Here is a 20,630-nt window from a genome sequence, read left to right on the forward strand (position 1 = left end):
GATAGAGAAGGCAAGGGAATTCCAGAAAAAGCATCTATTTCTGCTGCATTAACTGCGCTAAAGCCTTTGACTGTGTGGAAAGCAAACTGTGGAATACCAGACAGTATTCCACTTAAAGTGATGGGGATACCAGACCACCTTACCTGTCTCCTGAGAAACCTGTATGCAGGACAAGAAGCAACAGTTAAACCGTATGTGGAACAATGGACAGGTTCCAAATTAGAAACGAGTACATCAAAGCTGTATACTGTAACCCTGCTTATTTAACTTATATGCAGCGTTCAGTTCAGTTCAGTTCACTCAGTTGTGTCCGACTCTTTGCGACCCCATGAATCACAGTTACTGAAGAATGAATATGACGTCAGCTAAAACTTTATTTTTACTTCCTTGCTGAAATTTTATTAAACTCAAGAGCTGAGGTCAAGGAATGCTCAATTATTTCAATCCATGTCGAATTTTCACATACTCTATGAAACATCAATTGTCATATTTTTTATAGATTCATCCAGTAATAAAAGTAACCTAGTACAGAGAAAACAGTTGTCATTTTAATTCCAGTGATTCAGGTGTTTAAAATTAATCCCTAATAGAGAGTAATGCATTAATCTAGCTGATCATATGTAATTGGATTAAAATAACCACAGGCATGACTGGAAGTTTCCATGAAAAATTAAGGTTATTTGACAACCTCCACTACCCTCACCTTCCCCCAAGTACCCTGGCCTTATTTTCTTGCAGAGTGAATTCCATATGGATTATGATAGTGGAAGTGAGAAACAGATTCAAGGGATTAGCTCTGATAGAGTGCCTGATGAACTATGGATGGAGGTTTGTGAGATTGTACAGGAGGCAGTGATCAAGACCATCCCCATGAAAAAGAAATGCAAAAAGGCAAAATGGTTGTCTGAGGAGGCCTTACAAATAGCTGAGAAAAGAAGAGAAGTGAAAAGCAAAGGAGAAAAGGAAAGATATACCCATTTGAATGCAGAGTTCCAAAGAATTGCAAGGAGAGATAAGAAAGCCTACCTCAGCGATCAATGAGAAAGGTCTCATCACTTCATGGCAAATAGATGGGGAAACAATGGAAACAGTGAAAGACTTTATTTTCTTGGGCTCCAAAATCATTGCAGATGGTGACTGCCGCCATGAAATTAAAAGACACTTGCTCCTTGGAAGAAAAGCTATGACCCACCTAGACAGCATATTAAAAAGCAGAGATATTACTTTGCTGACAAAGGTCCGTCTAGTCAAAGCTGTGGGTTTTTCCAGTAGTCATGCATGGATGTGAGAGTTGGACTATAAAGAAATTTGAGTGCTGAATTGATGCTTTTGAACTATGGTGTTGGAGAAGACTCTTGAGAATCCCTTGAATGGCAAGGAGATCAAACCAGTCAATCCTAAAGGAAACCAGTCCTGAATATTCATTGGGAGGACTGACGCTGAAGCCGAAACTCCAATACTTTGGCCATGTGATGTGAAGAACTAACTCATTTTAAAAGACCCTGATGCTGGGAAAGATTGAAGGTGGGAGGAGAATGGGATGACAGAGGATAAGATGATTGGATGGCATCACCAATTCAATGGACATGAGTCTGAGTAAACTCCAGGAGTTGGTGATGGACAGGGAAGCTTGGTGTGCTACAGTCCATGGGTCGAAAAGAGTTGTACGTGACAGAGTGACTGAACTGAACTGAATGATTATGCAATCTCATTTTCTGCTTTTTGTGAGAAGAAGTGCAGATAACTGTTTAGGAGGTATCTTCTGTATAAATTCTACCACTTCTTTGTAATTGAAACTTGGTTTATTCTAATCTTTCTTCTTTTGGCTTTAATTTGCCTTCCTTTCTTCCATTTTAAAAGCTGTAGTGATGTCAAAATGAGAAGCTGATTCTTTGTCTTCTCATCATTGTGAAAATTCTTTTTAGGGCAGCAGAGACAAAGGGTCTGATATTCTGGGGGTGGGTGCGCTAGAGCTGAGACTGTAGGAATAAGGAGGTGGGGTGTCCCTTGGGCATTTAATGCTTGTCACCCATATTTCTCTGCACTGCCATATTCCTATTAATAGATATCTCAGGGTGTGACTGATTTTTTTTTTCATGTTAAAGTGAATAAAATGAAAATGTTTGTCACTCATTTGTGTCCGACTCTTGGGGACCCGCTTGATTATAACTCACCAGGCTCCTCTGTCCGTGAAATTCTCTAGGCAAGAGGACTGGTGTGGATAGCCATTCCCTTCTCCAGGGAATCTTCCCAACCCACACATTAAACCTGGGTCTCCTGCATTGCAGGCAGATTCTGTACCATCTGAGTCCCCAAGGTACTTAAGGGCATGATAGGTTTTTTTCATGTTAAGGACTCCCTCATGCATACAGTTGAATGTGTGGATTCACATAAAGTTCCAGAAGAACAGGGAGATAGTTGATCAAGGGAAGGATCCCCTCACTTTGAGATTAGTGCTAACTCAGTGGGAGTGTAAATGTTCTGAAGTGTTGAAATGGCTGATATTCTGAAGTCCTCTCTGCCAATCATTTACCATTACTGGTCACCTTGGACAAGGTGTCTCTGTGACCTTGGGTAAGTTCCACAGCCTTTCTGGTTTTCACTTTGCTTGTTTTAAAAGGGGAATAAGAGTCCCTATTTCACAGGTTCACATAAAGTACCTAGAACAGTACTTGGCAAACAAAACCTACTCTTCTTTTTATTATTATTATTTAAAGTTGGGATATAGTTGCTTTACAGTGTTGTGTTGGTTTCTGCTGCCCAGTGAAGTGAATGAACTAAATATATATATATATATATATATATATGTATATGTATATTCCCTCGGAGAAGGCAATGGCACCCCACTCCAGTACCCTTGCCTGGAAAATCCCGTGGACAGAGGAGCCTGGTAGGCTGCAGTCCATGGGGTCACTAAGAGTTGGACACAACTGAGCAACTTCACTTTCACTTTTCACTTTCATGCACTGGAGAAGGAAATGGCAACCCACTCCAGTGTTCTTGCCTGGAGAATCCCAGGGACGGGGGAGCCTGGTGGGCTGCCGTCTATGGGGTCACACAGAGTCGGACACGACTGAAGCGACTTAGCAGCAGCAGCATGTATATTCCCTCTTTCTTGGACATCCCCCCATCCCCCTCACATCCTACCCATCTAGGTCACTACTGGGCATAATTCAAAAAGACACATGCACCTCAGTATTCACTGCAGCACTGTTTACAATAGCCAGGACTTGGAAGCAACCTAGATGTCCAAGGAAGTACTATTCTTATTGCTATTAGCTGTGCTTTTATTTGTTCTTAGAAGTAGCTGAGAGTTGAGGAATGTGCAAACTTCTCAAGTTACACTGCCCTGAGAAGTGCTAATTCTTATCAAAGCACCAGGTGACTAATAAATACTAAAGGAGAGGAAATTGCTATTTCTGGCTGCTTTGAGGCACATGTTTGAGTTGGCTGTGAGTGGAGTTTTCCTACTGTTGTGGATTTTATTAATATCGCCTTCTGATGGACTCTTTTTGGGGTGTTAGGATGAAACCGTCATCCGAGTCCCTGGAAAGTGCTGTCCACAGTGCTCTTCGCTGTCGTGCTCTGCTGCTGGCCAAGTGTACGAGGTAAGCTTTGATGTGCCCCTCGTAGGTGTTGTGACACGCGTTCTTACACACCTGCTCACTGCCTTGCTAACCATCATTCCTTCCCCGCCCTCATCTGACTCTGTGCCAGCATTAGTAACTCAGTACATAAACGGCTTTTTTCTTCTCTTCATGGAAAGCCTTTCTGAAAAAATTAAATCGGAGAGGATTAGAAATATAAAAGAATGTGCTGGCAAGCAGCACCTGGTTCATGAACCATGGTGAACTCTCTGTTCACACGTCTTGAAGGGAAAAAGGAGTACAATTGGTTACTGTCAGTGGACACTTAACCTGGAGCCTCTGGGAATATCTGTCTGGGTTGGACTTTATGCACTGATATTCAAAGACAGTGTCTCCTGACTTACAGTGATGTTGGGAGCAATGTGGGGTGGGAGGACAGAGAGGGAAGGGCAAGGGGTCTGATGGTGGTGGAGCCTGCAAGCTTGAAAGTGCTATTGGGACAGTGTAGGTGACTACCCGGCACAGAGTAGGTACCAAACGAAAGTGACTTCAACAAATTGAGTGAATGAATGTTCTGTCTTGGGAGTGCCCAGCTGAACCAAAAGAAGGTTACATTATTCTAAAGCAAAGAATCTATCAAAAATAAACCCAACTACTTCCCTTGCTTACCAGTCATTCTGAGGAAAAGTAAATAGAAATTGTGATTTTTGACTCTCAGCAGAGAATCTGGAAGAGTATTAGGGGATGAATGACATAAATTCTAGATGGGTCCCTTGAAGGCTAGATGAAAACAACTCATGGGGAAATGATTTTTCTATATACTAGATCTCTGCTGTCTAATACAGTAGACACATACATGCTGGATTATTTCCTCCTGGAAGGAAGAGCCTCTACATCTGTTACGGTGTTTCAGGCTGCCAGCAACAGAAATGCTCCTCTAAATGTAGCTAAGATGAAACACTTATGACCTCACATAGCAGGAAGCCCAGAGGTGGGGAAGTCGCAGGGTTGGTCAGGTCTCCGTGATGTTGTCTTTTGATCTTTGCAGTCTCCCGTCCTCAGAATGTTGGCATTTGCTTTCTGGCTTGTCCCCTCATGTTCCAGCCGTTGTATCTTCCACGGCTTCAGGCAGCTCGTCCTCACCCACTCATTACTTAAGCCTGATGGAAGAAAGGGGTGGGCTTTTCTTCTTCTATGGGGTGAGGAGTGTCCTTTCCTCAACCTCTAGCATTCTTCCCCTGCGGTCCCCTTGGTGGGGGACTAAGTCTGTGGGCTGGCTGCAAGGGAAGCTGGAAACGTGAGTATGTGGCCATGAGAACTGGGTCTCTCAGCAAAGAGCTAAAGAAAAACCATCTATTAGCCAGCAACACTGACTTCCTATGACGCTCAGTGTTCCCAGGCCTCTGTGTACCTAGCATAAAGCAGGCAGGCCCTCAAGGCGTCTGCAGAATGAATCTAGTTGAATAAGAATGAATCCAAAGTTCTCATTGGACATTTCCTGACTTTTTTTCTTAGAGCCTCTTGCTGTGTGAATGTTATCATTTCTCAGGATTACATTCAGTGTGACTCAATTGAAAACTAATAAAAAGTTGTGTGTCTTATGTGCCTCAGGTTTCTATTTGCTACATGTGACATTTGATTTTCTATTTTTTCCCCCTTTCTTCAGCATGGAGAGCAGTGGCAAGAAAATGCCTGCACCACGTGTACATGTGACCAGGGTCAGGTCAGGTGTCACAAACAGCCCTGCCCTCCATTAAGATGCGAAAAGGTATTTGGGAGTGTGCAGCTTGATTCTCCAACTTTTATCGAGGTCATTTTCGAAATGCTTTTCTTAGTCCATTGTGTCCCTTGAAGAAAGACAGTGTTATGATGCTCAGATTATGAGATAGAGGTAGGAAGCACCTGCCTCCCAGGAAGGAGGTGGGGGTGGAGGGGAACCTGCCTCCATTTGGGGAGGTGGGGTAAGGGAAAGTGAAAGTGCTACTTGCTCAGTCATGTCTGACTTTTTGCGACCTCATGAACTGTAGCCCATAAGGCTCCTCTGTCCATGGAATTCTCCAGGCAAGAATGGAGTGGGTTGCCATTTCCTTCTCCAGGCGATCTTCCCTGCAGGGATCAAACCTGGATATCCCACATTGCAGGCAGATTCTTTCCCATCTGAGCCACCAGGAAATAGTGTACAAACTTGGTGTTTTGTGTCCTTCCCTTTTGCTCCGATGCTTTGGTGCCCTCATGACCACTGCCCTTCCCCTCCCTTCTCTCTGCTTCCTCAGGGTCAGAGACGGGCTCGGCTTCCGGGGCAATGCTGCGAGGACTGTGTGTCTCCTGCTGGAAGCTGCTCGCACAGAGGGCTCGTGCGATACCAGGATGATATGTGGAAGGGCTCGGCCTGTGAGTTCTGCGTGTGCAACCGTGGCCAAGTGACCTGCCAGACTGCAGAGTGTGCCAAAGTGGAGTGTGCCCAGGTAAGGAGCAAAGGCATCTCTGTTTGGACTTGAAACCCTCTCTGCAGTATGATCGGTGGTCCCCCACCTGTTCCCTCCCGTCCCTTCCCAGCAGAGGGGACAGCCAGGTTTGATGGCTCAATTTCAAGTTGTCTCCTAGCACGGAGCTTCTGTAGTGTAAACGTTACTTTCTGTTCAGATTGGCTTGGAACAGCTAGCCCGGAGCTGTTAGCTCTTGGTGCAGCTGGTTAGATGGGAAGCCCTGAGCCAGAGACATGGACACAGAAAGGGATGACGTGGACAGGAGCCTAACAGTCAGCACAGCTGGGCCTCGTCGTTGATGGCTGCCCAGCTCAGTCTGGTTCTGAAGCAGAGTCCGCAGGTGCTCTGAGGGTCCAGCTTCTATCACAGGCCCCACTGGCAGCTTTTAGTGGTGAGCCGGCACCTGGAGGCTCTTCCTGTGAATCAGGAAAGAAAATGAAATGTGTCTATGTTTTTGTTTTAAAAAGGCAGGAAGGGAGACCCCATAAATAATTAACTCTGTTGACCTCCACATTCTGCCGTCTGCAGAATTTCTAGAATCTTTTAACAAAGTAGCCTGTGTTTGGACTGTAGATATATATGGTAGGGAAATTGCTTTTTTTATTTTCCCTTTGAACTCAATTTTGACCCGCTGCAAAACAAATTGCTTTCAAAGCTGTCTCCCTCTCCCTGGCTGCTCCCATCCGCCCCACCAGTTTCCCGCGGGGTTGTAAACTTGAGTGGATGAGGGGAGCTAGGAAGATCTGAAGCACAGGGTGTCTGTGAAGGCATTTTTCTTTCTTGTTCTCCCCCACGTCTCAGCTGCTCTTGACATGGCTCCTGGGGAGGAACAGCCTATCAAACAGGGCTGTCAGCGACAGAGCTCTTTTTCATGTTGCCTCCTACTTCAGTGTCTCAGCAGAGCTGAGACACATTTAGGTAAAGAGGGCCTTGCCTTTCGCAGATTTATTTCCCTCCACATGCCTTTTCATCTCTCTTCTTCATGTCAGGGGAATCAGATTGGTTGGATGAAGATGAGAAAAACCCTGGTCAGGGCCCTCTTCTGTTTCCCTCTCTCTCTCTCGGGCCAAGACTGGGCTTCCTGGCCTTGGCAGTCTGCCCAGAGGATGCTGGGATATTTCCAAGGTTTTAATTTGTCTGATATCCCAGGGTTTGTGGAAAATCAGGGAGAGGTGATCCTTGTAGGGTGGGTCCCTTAACCACCTAGTTTCAGTCAGATCTATAGCAAGAGTCTCACTCAAAGGAAATAATCTGTTGCGCCCTCTCCCCCCAGTGTTAATGCATTTGCGAGTGCCTGCCAGTCTCCATGGCTCCTGCTGTGGTGGCATAAGCCAGGCCCTCTCCTCTGTTCTTAGGGAGGTGGGGAGCAGCCGCTGAAGCCAGGGGAATGGGTCTCAGTGTTCTGCAGGTCACCCCATGGCACTGTCTCACCTGCCTCTCATTCTCCGCCCAGGCCCACTTGTCTTCTCTTTATGAATTGAGTTCTAATGCCTTTGGCCTATATCTCCAGATCTTTAATCAATTAGCACATATTGTTTGAAGACCCTGGATTCTATGAATGTACTACCAGATGAGAAATTTTAACCAAGACTAAACTGTGCAAAAAAATATCCCTCAGCCTTCTTTCTATGCCATACTTCTGTAAATAGCTACGCTTAATGACCTTGTGCAAAAGTCACTTAAGTGTCTTTCCTGGTGGCTCAGATGGTAAAGAATCTGCCTGCAATGCAGGAGACATGGGTTCGATCCCTGGGTCAGGAAGGTCCCCTGGAAAAGGGAATGGCAACCCACTCCAGTATTCTTGCCTGGAGAACTTGATAGAGATTGCCTGACGGGCTACAGTTCATGGGATCGCAAAGAATCGGACACGACTGAGTGACTAACACTTTCACTTTCTCAATGACCTTGTGAAAGCCTGGGATACTCACTTTTGAACTTCTGTGTTGCTTGGAGATAACAGGATGAATAAGATACATTTTAATCTCAAGAGTTCCCAGGCTTTTTGAGGGAAATAGGATACATACATAGGAATTATAATATGCAATGACACCAATGATTAGGAATTAACATGAATAAAATACATTAGGAGCACCTGGAGAAAATGATGACATTTGCCAAGGCGAGCAGTAAAAGTACGCTATTGGTATTTTTACTCAATTCTACCCCACTTTCTGCCTGTTCTAAGATATATCAAGGTCATTTGATTTCTAATCTTCATACCAAAGGTAGAATAAGTCTGTGTCTCTATCCACAAAGGTGCAGAAAAGTAAACTTCTAGAGAAAGAGGCAAAATTGTGCAGCATCACCATTGTAATAATTATTGCATTGTTATCAACAGCAATATTATGATAGCATTGAAATAGCAGGGTTTTTTTTGTTGAAAAAGGAGCAAGTGGCATGACCTTTGTCATTGATGTATAAAACTAAATCCCTAAACACTGAAATATAAGTAAATCAGCAGTAGAATAGCGTAACAGGATTATTTCCATGTTTCTATATTTAGTATTATCTTTGAGCATGAATTCAAATGAAGAAGTCAATTTGCCATTTTTTTTTAAAGACCTCACATTCATATATGAGAGATAAAATGGTAAGGGAATAAAAGTTTCTAGCAAAAGACATGGAAGAAGGTAGTCATGCCATGAGGTGCTTTTCCCTTCTCCAGCAGAGGAAAATTCCCTCAAAAGAATGTTTTCTCTTCCAGTGAGCAGGTTGGTGGAATGACAAAGTCTCTATCTGGTGGATGGATACTGGTGTGATTCAATGGTGAGGGGTTAGCAGATTCCATCTGGCCTATGCAGCAGAATCCTCTTAAAAAGAAGAGTTAGTTTTGTTTCACAAAGTAATTTTTCTCAAAGCCGAAGTCTGATGCTAATTGGAGCAAGCTCCTCATCGCAGTGAACTGATGCAGTTTGGGGCATCCAGATGTCTATAAATAGCAAATCTATTTAGAACTTCCTGCCTCACGGAAACTGCATCCTTACTCACCAGGAGCAGGGCTAGTGGTTATTTTCAGGAGCTTTTGAAGACTCAGAAAAGCTACCTTCTTTGCCTTATCGGAGTGATGCAGGCTCCATTTTCAGTTTTGTGTGTCTGTATTGTAGTAGGCACTCAAGACGGAGAAGGCAATGGCACCACTCCAGTACTCTTGCTGGAAAATCCCATGGACAGAGGAGCCTGGTGGGCTGCAGTCCATGGGGTCGCTGAGTCGGACACGACTGAGCAACTTCACTTTCACTTTTCACTTTCATGCACTGGAGAAGGAAATGGCAACCCACTCCAGTGTTCTTGCCTAGAGAATCCCAGGGACAGAGGAGCCTGGTGGGCTGCCGTCTATGGGGTCGCGCAGAGTCGGACATGACTGAAGCGACTCAGCAGCAGCAGCAGGCAGTCAATAATGTCTCATGCACTTCAACTTTAATAGAAGTACGCATACTCTGTCTTGTTTCAAAACATTGTTTTAAGTGACTTAGATTACATGTTTATAAACCCCTTTATATGCTTGGAAAGCAAATGTCTGTGTGTTTGTGGGTTAGGCTTTCACTACCAACTGATCTGTCACGTTTCTGCAAAACAATTTATATGTAAATACGTCTGCTCCCTGTAGCACCCTCTGACTGGCATGAAATTTTGAGGAATGGTGATCTATCTAACCCCTTCCTTTTTGAAATAACTTTTTAGATATTATAAAAATTATGGTCATTCATATATTTTTGTGTTTCTTTTTAAAGTGATAGTTTCATTAAAATAATACATATTCACTTAGAAAATTGAAGGCTCAAGAGAAGTAAAAAAGAGACTTTAAAATCCATTCGTGATGCTACAATTGAAAGACAACCAAAGCTTTTCTTTCATATTTTTATTTAGTGCACAGTGTTTTTAAACATAAATACTGTGATTATTCTGTTTATGCAATTTTATATTATTCAGTTTTTACCTAAACATGGTTTTTACACTTCAAATGTAATATAGATCACAAATTAAATAATGTCTTCATGTAAAGAAACATCATCATTTTTTAAAAAGTAGATACATCTTTAGAAAGTGGGAAGTGTTTTAAAGAATACTTTTTAGCCTACAGATACTATATGCATATGAAAAGTTGTAAATAAAGCTTGTCTTTTTAATAGCAGATTTCCTGGGAGGTAGGACTTATGTTTAATGAAATTGTGTTTTCTAAGTTATAGAATTCAGAATTATTTTTATAGTAAGCATTTATTATTTTATAATAAAAAAATTTGAAATGATTGATTTTGATAAGTTAAAAGTGATAAAATGATGGCTTTGAAAGTTTAATATCTGCCTTCCTAGTGTGGCATTTCTTTCCTTCTTTCCTTTAATTTTTAAAATAGTGATTATGTGAATTGGATAACAGTTTCAGAATATTGAATAGAAATTAGTTTTCTGCTGTTTAATTTATGTCTGAGACTTCATCTGTGCATATAGGGATGTGCCTGATTTTGTATTCAAGGGAAAATGTTGGTGTGATTTGAGCACTGTTAATGAAGTCAAATCACAAGTTCAAACCTTGAACATAAATTTAAGGTCCTTTTCTGAAACTCATAACTTTCCATGACTACAAGATTACTTGTGGCCTTTCTTCTTCATGGGAGTTCCTGGTCATGGGTAGGAAATCATACACAAAGATCATCAGAACTGGAAAGAAAAAAACACTTCTGGAAGATGAGCTGTACTGACTAGGCTTTTCATAGGGATATAGCACAGGGGAGATGCAATAAGTCATAAGCCAAAGCAGAGGGGTGTGTTATGGCTTTTCATTCTACTTAGGGAATTCAGCCACTTCGCAATTTAGTGCTGCTACCTGGAGATGTTAATTTGATGTGTATTTCTGCAACCTTTATTCTGCAGGGTGAAGAATTAATTCACTTAGAGGGAAAATGCTGTCCTGAATGCATTTCAAGGAATGGTTATTGTGTTTACGAAGAAAATGCAGAATTTGTGAGTATCGGGCTAATAACTGAAGACTAATAAAAATGAATCTTTGGAAATTAGTTTAATAAGGGGGCATTACCTTCTCATTTCTTTTACCCATTCACTTGTTTAACAAACATGATTGCACAATTGTGCGAGGTTCTGGAGATACAGAAGCCCACACCGCAGACAGAGCCCCTGCTCTCAGGAGCTTTTGTTTCCCAGTGGGCATGTAGACAACAAACACACGTGCTGGGTGGTGACGGGCACCACTTTGAAAATAAAACAGCTGGGGAGTAACTGAGGGGAGAGAGGTGTCTTTTACATCAGATGATGGGGGCAGGCCTCTCATGAAGAGAAATTTGAGCAAAACCTGAAAGAAGATGCTGAGGGAGTGAGCCAGGGATATGTTGGAGGGGGATACATACCAGGAAGAGGAATCAGCAAAGGAAAAAACAGTGAAGCAGAAGTGTGCTTGGCAGGTCCAGGAAACAGCTAGAAAGTGAGTTTGGCTGGAACCAAGGGAATGAGGGGGAAAGGCTCTGAGTTGAGGTGCAGGAGGTAGCCTGGACCCCAGTTTCACCCGGAACCAGATGGGAGCTGCTGGACAGTCCTGAGCAGAGCAGGGCTGTGAGGGGCTTACTTGTGAGAGAGTCACATTGGCCACCATATGGGCAAGTGACAAAGGAGGTGAGACGGATACTGGGTGGTTCGGTTAGAAGGTTTTGCAGTAGTCTGGAGGACAGTGGTGGTGGTTTGGTCTAGGGAGTCAGTGATATAAAGCGATCAGGCTCTAGGTTTATCCTGCAGGTAGAGCTGAAAGGATTTTGATGTGTTGGATGTAGAGCAAAACTATTAGTTAAGGTTTTATTTATCCCTAAGTCTGTACTTGTTTTTTCTTCTATACCCCCAGGGAAACATATTTATCTTAATCTCTTCAAATTTGCTCTATCTTTATAGCTCTTACTTTCCATGTGGGGTTCTTGGAATGTTGATAAATTCAATGTGTTCTTAAAAGCACATCTGTTAATCACAGATACAACTGCTTCACTGACCAATCAAAGTGGGATTATCAGTATTAGGATTAGGTGCTCTGACTGGTGAACTGATTCCTACACCCTTTTCTCTTATGATCTGGGTAAATTGCACCTGTCAACTTGCCAATGTTTTGTATAAGCTGGGGATGCTGTGTGGTGCAGGGTTAAAACATGCAAGCTCTAAATTCAAACCCCGATTTTGCCATATACTGACAATGACCTTGGGCAAGTTACTTAATCCTCAGCTATAGAGATAAAAATAGTACTTATCTCATGGGTCTATTGAGATGATACATATAAAGTCAGAACAATACCTGGCATATAAAGAAGCTTAAGATTATTATTATTATCATCATGCTGGTGGTATTGTTTGCTTCATATTGATACTTCACAATTTAGTTACTTTGTTTCCTAAGAATTTAGGAGATTAAAGATTCCCTATAAATATTGAAGTTGTGTTTTCTCTCTATATCACAGTCTTAATTTTCCTGTCCATTTTTGGAGGTAAATAAAGCCCAGTAGAATTCAATAAAAGCAAGTTGTTTTAAATAAGCACCAATTCCCATGATGCTGCAGTACCATAGAAGTTTCAAGAATGTGCTCTTACAAGCTTAGGTCTCTTGCCTGCAAAGTCCTTCATTTTGAGGGGAATTGAAGCCAAATACTCCAGCACAAAGTGAGAATAAGAATTCAAAAATATTTCCTAGGCATATTGTCTTCACCTCATATTGGTATGCTTTTCTTGTTTTTGATATATATTTTATTTATGTTCATAAACAGTGACTGAAGTTGCTTGTTACTTAGGGAAAAATGGATATTTCCTATTGAAAAAAAAATGACTAGATCAGCCTAATGGTGTTTTTAGCAGTATAAAAATAAATATATTTCTGTTTTGCTTTGTTCCTAGATGTCCTCAAATGCAAGTAAAGTTAAACGTATTCCAGTAAGTATAAAGTTTTAGCTTGTAGATAAATATGTACAAAATTATTTTAAGCAATGATCTACATAAACTGTCCTGGGAAACCTTAATGCTCAGTATTTTTGTAGTCATATTTGATGGCACTATGGTCTGGGATTAAGAATTGTAAGGATAACAAAGACTGATTCGTTGAACTTTTGCTAAATACCGTCACATTAATTGTTCAGAATGCTTAACATCAACTGACTTAGTAAACATTTTATCAAAACTTTATTTTAAAGTATGCCCTTTTATTCTCTTTAACAATACCTCCTTCATGTCCCCAAACATTCTGGTAGGAACGTTTGTCTCTTTTCTATCTCCAGGGTGAATAGCACAGTGAGCAGAAAGGAATTGCTCTTTATAATTCACTTTGGACGCTCTGTCAAAGCACTAATGTTTATTATCATCATTTGCTTGGCTGAAAAGAATGTTTAGTGTGAGAAAGCCCATGGCACATCCATAGCCCACTAAATGTGGGTATGCGAGAGCTGTCACTGTAAGAATACATGACCTACTGTTGCTCTTACTATAGCAGCAATGAGGAAATTCAGCATTTTAATCTGCTTCCTACTGTTGTTATAAAGATTGTATTTAATGCACCTGCTAATCACCAGGTACACAGTAATCCCTTCTGGTGTTTCTGTTTTGTTTTGTTTTTGCTGAGATAGGTTGAGAAACAAGTGTTATATCCTTCTTGCATATTCTGGAAGCCCCAGAATGCTTTCACACTTTATCTTTCTGCCTCGGTTCTACTCTAAAATGAATCAATTATGAACAAAGAAGGGGAGACGCTATCCTTTTAAATTTATAACTCTTGTTGTTGTTCGGTCACTAAGTCATGTCCGACTCTTTGCAACCCCATGGACTGTAGCACGCCAGGCTCCTCTGGTTTCCATTGTCTCCCAGGGTTTGCTCAAATTCATGTTAACTGAGTCAGTGATGCTATCTATCTCATCCTCTGCTATCCCCTTCTCCTTTTGCCTTCAATCTCTCCCAGCATCAAGGTCTTTTCCAATAAGTTGGCTCTTCCCATCAGATGGCCAAAGGATTGGAGCTTCATCTTCAGCATCAGTCCTTGCAATGAATATTCAGGGTTGATTTCCTTTAGGACTGACTGGCTTGAACTTTTCTACTGATGTCCTATTTCAATTAGGTTTGGCATTGTACTAATCAGGAGCCTTCACTTTGACCCTTATGGAAATCATGCGTTCTCCACCAGCCACCTGGCTTCTGAATCTCTGCACTCTGATAACAACGTCCTTCTTTGCTGTTTCCTGCAGGAAGGAGAGAAGTGGGAGGATGGCCCTTGCAAGGTGTGTGAGTGCCGGGGGGCTCAGATAACTTGCTACGAGCCCTCTTGTCCTCCATGCCCGGTGGCCACACTAGCCCAGGCGGTAAAGGGACAGTGCTGTCCCGATTGCACATCAGGTGGGTCCGTGACCAATTTATGTCTGCTAAGCTGTCCTTAATGCCACACAGTTCAGAGAGATCTCCTCTCCTCCTGCCCCTTGCTTATTTTTCTCTACTCATTCACTTGGTTTGTTTGTTTCTTAATTTTTTCTAACAAATGATGCTAATTAATCTTGGCCCATGCATTTGCCAAACTCAGCTGATTATGAGTATGTGACCTCGCAGAAGTCATTGGTCCTCTCTGACTCTTCATGTTCTTGTTGATAAAACGGCCTTATCTTCCTTGCAAAATTATTGTGAAAATCAAATACAATAATGTTCAAAAACCTGTAAAGGCAAATATGGTTACTAGGACTGCTTCGTTGTCGAAGATCAAAGAAAAATTATTGCAAGTTTGTTATGGATGTTCATTTCTTTAAGATGAACTATTAAACAGATGGTTCCTTTTGGAGTTCTCAAACGGGTTTTTGAAGTTGAAGGACCCATTAATTTCTTCCAAAAGAAAATTTTATCTACTTGTTCTGCAACTCTGCCTTCAAATCACCTGGGGTTGAATTAGTTCCAGTTAATAATTGTTGGCAAGCCCTGGAGCTGCTCTGGCTGAGCAGTAATTTGCCTGAGAGCTCAGTCTGCCTTGGAGAAGTGGCATTTTCTTGCACTCATATTTCATAATTAATTGTTTTCATCTGTGAGTTGCAGTTTTTCATATTGGCGGTTGCATTTGTGGCACCCAACATATTTTGCCTGATCGGTGTTTCCATGAAGAGTTTATCATGGGAAAACCATGGCAATGTCAGGGTTTCGTTACTTTACCCTCACCAAAGTGACTCTTTGGGCTTTCTAAAACAAATATGTAGCGTATTATAATTTCCCAAACCTTGAAAATCAGGTCCTTGACAACGGTGAAACCTAAAAGTAGCCCTGTGCTGACAATTTACCACCAAGTTCAGTGATGATCCCAGTGATTGGTAATGAGGTTTGAAATCTTGGAGAAAAAGAAGAAAAAAATGACGTATTTTTTTTAAGAATATAATAACTGTTTTTCAGCAGTGTAGGTTTTATGTTTTAACCTTTATGCACATCAAAGGTTAGGAAAAACTTCTAGGAAATTATAAATCATTGAATCTGCTTAAATCATCTATCATGGAACTAGTCATTCCTGTTTCTAGAGGTATTCTAGGAGGAGACAGAAGCATGAAAAGGCCTAGTTTGGTAATGTTTTTAATGTTTTTACTTTGGGGACACAGTGATTGTATTTCAAACAAGGAGCAATTCATTGAAATCAATTTTGCTATTTGGAGTCCTTTTTCATTCCCAGAGTTTTCTCCATATTTTTTACAGATCCTCTATAACCCTTTTCATGCATAAAACCTATACTGTTGAAAAACAGTTATTTTCTTTAAAAAAAAAAATACAGCCACTTTTTTCTTCTTTTTCTCCAAGATTTCAAACCTCATTACCAGTCATTGGGATCATCACTGAACTTGGTGGTAAATTGTCTGCAAAGGGCTAGTTTGGTATTGTTTTTAATGTCTTCACTTTGGACACAGTGTTTTTCAGACAAGGAGCAATTCCTTGAAATCTTACATTGAAATCAGTTTTGCTATTTGGAGTCCTTTCTCATACACACTCAGAGTTTTCTCCATATGCTATACAGATCCATATACCCCATAAATCCCTTGTTAGAAGGAGGTAAGAGAAATTATATGGTCTTTACTGAGTTCTCTTCTTTGTCCTTGATCATAGTTCGTTGCCACCCAGACTGCTTGACCTGCTCTCAGTCTCCAGACCACTGTGACCTCTGCCAGGATCCCACCAAGTTGCTGAGGAATGGACAATGTGTGCACAGCTGTGGTCTTGGGTTTTACCAAGCTGGTGCTCTCTGTTTAGGTACGGCTCCAGGCAGACTACCCAGGGAGGGACTGAGGCTCACTGGTATCCTGGATGGGATCATGGTGCAGGAAATGCACAACTTCCAAAAGCCATGAGAAGAGGGTGATGTCATCCGTAGGCTCCTTGACCTCTCTACACCCATCTCACATTTGATGGGTGTTTCCACGCTTACCAGGAGGTATTAAGAGATGATGGGGCAGTCAGATGTTTACTAGGTAGTCATGGCTGGATTTCTCACTTTCAAGGATAGTCATCAGTTTATCCAAGATAGAACTTCAGAGGTAACATGACCTTCAAGAACACTTACTAGAACGTTATTGTTTTGCTAATGGGGAATCTGTGGACCAGAGAATGAGCTGGCTTGCTTAATATCACACAGATAATTGGTAACAGACCTTACCTCTTGTGGGTTACCAGAGGATCCAGAGGGGGTTCATGTGCGTTTCAGAATTCTTACAGTACGTGTGGGGCTTCCGAGTGGCACTATTGATAGAGAATCCGTCTGCAGGAGATGTGAGAGATGCAGGCTCGATCCCTGGTTCAGAAGGATCTCCTGGAGAAAGAAATAGCTACCCACTTCAATATCCTTGCCTGGAGAATCCATGGATAGAGGAGCCTGGCGGGCTACAGTCCGTAGGGTCACACAGAATCAGGCATGACTGAATCACATAATACATATGAAAGGGCGCTTTTACTGGGAGAATTTGGCTTGGTTGAGGCCAAATCATAGTTACTTTTTCTCCTATCTCTAACTCAGGGCGTTAATTATCCATTTTAGAATGTGTAGGTTTACACCCTGGCTGTGAGTATAACCTCTCTGCACCTCAGCATTCTTACCTGTAAAGTGGGGTGATTCCAGTATCTTCCTTAGGAGGCATTGTGAGGATTACATGTGTGAGTACACATCAAGTGCCTGGAATAGTGTCTAGGATGTTGTTAGATCTCGATAAAAGTCAACTGCTTTTATTATTTTTGTAGTTATTCACTTCTGCTTACTCTCTCTCCTGATTCATAATCTTCAACTTTCTTGGAAGTTATTTATATCTCTGAATAAGGGGTATTCTTGTAAATGATTGAGTGAGAAAGCTATTGGGGGCAAATGGATAAGAAAAGAGCAAGACCCTTGAGCCTAACTGCCTGGCTTCCAATGCCAGCTTCATGTGACCTTGATCTCGAGCAGGTTATTTTACCTCCATGAGCTTGCTCGTCATTTGTAACATTGGGATTGATACTCTATCTCACAGCCTTGTTGTGAAGATTAAATGCGTTTATATACGTAAAGCACTTCATGCATTGCCTGGCATGAAATATATGCTGTGTAAATGAAGGCAGGTAGAGTTGTTTTCCTGCCTTCCTGATTCTCTGTGTCTCCAGAATTGGGCTGTGTCGGGACTGGCACCAGGGCAGCGCACTTGAACTAATGAGAGGTTCCCTTTCTCTTTCTCCCACCCTTGTCGAGCCAGCCTGCCAGCCACAGTGCTCCACCTGCACCAGTGGGCTCGAGTGCTCGTCCTGCCAGCCTCCCCTGCTGATGCAGCAGGGCCAGTGTGTGTCTACCTGTGGGATCGGCTTCTACCAAGACCGCCACTCCTGTGCAGGTAAGCCCTGACCCGCCATGGTCAGGCAGGCCACCGAGAAAGCCACCCCCTGCCCCCAAACTACCTGGGGCCACCAGAGCTATAAGCAGCTTTTCAAGTAGGAGAAGAAATTCTGAATGTGATTCCTGATGGCATGAGAACAGTAGACGAGAGACCTGACAAACAGTGTTTTTATAATTTTATTAGTGCTTTAGTGATGTACGTTGTGATATGATTTCTAGAAGTCCTTTTGTGCATATCTGGGGGCCCTGGGACAATATCTGACGAGCATTATACTTTGACTCGGGCTTCCCAGTGGCTCAGATGGTAAAGAATCTGCCTGCAATGCAGGAGACCTGGGTCTGATAGCTGGGTCAGGAAGATCCCCTGGAAAAGGGAATGGCTACCCACTCCAGTATTCTTGGCTGGGAAATCCAATGGACAGAGGAGCCTGGTGGGGTACAGTCCTTGGGGTTGCAAAGAGTCGGACACAACTGAGCAACTCAACAATGACAAACAAAATACTTTGGCTCAGATTGTCATTTTAAAGGTGGGGCTGGTGCACTGGGACGACCCAGAGGGATGGTATGGGGAGGGAGGAGGGAGGAGGGTTCAGGATGGGGAACACATGTATACCTGTGGCAGATTCATTTTGATATATGGCAAAACCAATACAATATTGTAAAGTTAAATAAAATAAAATTAAAAAACAAAAGTTGTTAAGTCAGATTCCTTCATGGTATAAGAACACAGGACTTAAATGAAGAGGAACTATATTTATATATTTTTAAGCTTTACTTTCACTTAGGGAGAAACAGAAACAAGAAACTTGGACAAATAAAAGTAGGCTTTTAAGTGTGCTCCTACTTTAGTATCTGCCTACTTAGCATATGTATTAGTATTTATTACTTTAGTAGCCTTATTTGCCTATTTTTTGGTTTTTAAAATTTTATTTATTTTTTTTGTGGCTGTTTGGTCTTCATTGCTGCTCATGGGCTTTCTCTAGTTGCTATGAGCGGGGCCGCTCTTTAGTTGCGATGTGCCAGCTGGGCTTCTCATTGGAGTGACTTCTCTTGTTGCGGAGCCTGCACCCTAAAGGACTTGGTCTTCATTAGTTCTGGCGCATGGGTTTAGTTGCCCTGTGGCATGTGACATCTTCCTGGACCAGGGATTGAACCCATGTCTCTTGCGTTGGCAGGTGGATTCTTAACCACTGGACCACCAGAGGAGTCCTTGTTTATATTTTTAACTCTATATTTTTTTATTACAATCTAGTTGAAATTCTAGTATCTTAACCATCTCTGGAGGTGGGAATAGTCATAATATGATTTAATTTATTTTTTATACATGACTATTTTTTCAATAGTGATTATAATCATGGTTATAAGTAAAAGAGTAAATGTATAAAGAATTTTTTTAAATGCAGAAAGAGAGGGAGGTGTGATGGTGAGAACAAAGAAAAGGACAGAATCCTAAGTTTGTCTTTTGAAAGAGAGAGAGTCAGGTGTGCCCAGAACCTAAGGCAGGGTGTGCAGTGGCAGGAAAACCTGAGGAGGCAGATGGACCAGAGGGTGGGTCTTGGGTGTCATCCCAGAGAACTGTGATAGCTGCATTCTGCAGCTGAGCCAAAGGGCAGGGATGTTACAGGAATCAGGAGATAGGCCAGTCTGAGGATCAGCTAGTAGGCTCCTTTCTTTCATGTCCTTGGTTAGATTTTCAGAAAAGTCTGAGGGAAAATGGTAAAACAGAACCAGTGCTATCTAGGCTATCTAAGTAATAAAAGCAATTTACATGTCCACTTATGGATAAGCAGATAAACAAAATATAGCCTGTTTATGCAGTGGAATATTATTCAGCCTTAAAAAAGAAGAAAATCTTCCATATTAGACAGTATGGTTGAATTGGGGACATTGTACTAAATGAAATAAGCCAGTCACAGAAGGATGGATGCTCTATAATACCCCTTATTTGAGGTATATTGGTTTTCCTGATGACTCAGTGGTAAGTAAAGAACCCGCCTGCCACTGCAGGAGATCCAGGTTCCATCCCTGGGTCAGGATGATCCTCTGGAGAAGGAAATGGCAACCCACTGAAGTATTCCTGCCTGGGAAATCCCCATGGACAGAGGAGCCTGGTGGGCTACAGTCCATGGGGTCAAAAAAGAGTCGGACATGATTTTGGTGACTAAACAATGATGACATAGTGAAGTATCTAACTTAACAAAACTGACAGAAGCAGAGAGTAGAAGGGCGATTGCCATGGGCAAAAAAAAAAAAAAAAGATTCCTGCAGTTCAGCAAGTCTAAAATTTTGGTTGTGCAAGATGAATAAATTCTAGTGATCTGCTGGGAAAAAAAGAGAGTCAGCGCATGGTATTCTTTAGGTGTGCAGGCTGAATGAGCTCCAAGGCCAGGTGAAAGTCCCTCATGGAGGAGACTGCTGGCCGTCTCCACTCCTGGTCATGGTTATGGGCAGAATCCACAGGACTGTGGAAACCACCTTGAAAGGAAACTCTGGTACTGTGTGTGCCGTGTGGATGTGGGGATAGTGGGCCTGGAACCAGTCATATTCCAGAAAGGGAAGCATCCTGGCTTCTGAGTCTGACATGGGGGCTTTTTGAGATGTGGAAGAATTCTTTATTTCTGTATCCCCAACATCAAGGGCTGCACGAAGGGTTCAGATTTGTTTGACATTTGTTGAAAAAGTGTTTGAGTGATGAAGGAATGTCCTACCCCTTGGTGGCCCTTG

At 42.2% G+C, this 20,630-nt stretch overlaps 1 protein-coding gene across 2 annotated transcripts in view; it reads left to right on the plus strand.

The window, feature by feature from the left end:
• Positions 1-20,630, plus strand: part of FRAS1 (Fraser extracellular matrix complex subunit 1) — a 534,238-nt gene that overhangs the window by 226,134 nt on the left and 287,474 nt on the right. For both annotated transcript variants that reach the window (XM_070372561.1, XM_070372562.1), the window contains 8 exons: positions 3,525-3,608; positions 5,254-5,355; positions 5,861-6,052; positions 10,943-11,032; positions 12,950-12,985; positions 14,284-14,431; positions 16,160-16,303; positions 17,770-17,904. In XM_070372561.1, the coding sequence (XP_070228662.1) occupies positions 3,525-3,608; positions 5,254-5,355; positions 5,861-6,052; positions 10,943-11,032; positions 12,950-12,985; positions 14,284-14,431; positions 16,160-16,303; positions 17,770-17,904 (931 nt within the window). The remainder of the gene's footprint in view (positions 1-3,524; positions 3,609-5,253; positions 5,356-5,860; positions 6,053-10,942; positions 11,033-12,949; positions 12,986-14,283; positions 14,432-16,159; positions 16,304-17,769; positions 17,905-20,630) is intronic.

Source organism: Bos mutus, chromosome 6, assembly GCF_027580195.1.
Source record: "Bos mutus isolate GX-2022 chromosome 6, NWIPB_WYAK_1.1, whole genome shotgun sequence".
NCBI lineage: Eukaryota > Metazoa > Chordata > Mammalia > Artiodactyla > Bovidae > Bos > Bos mutus.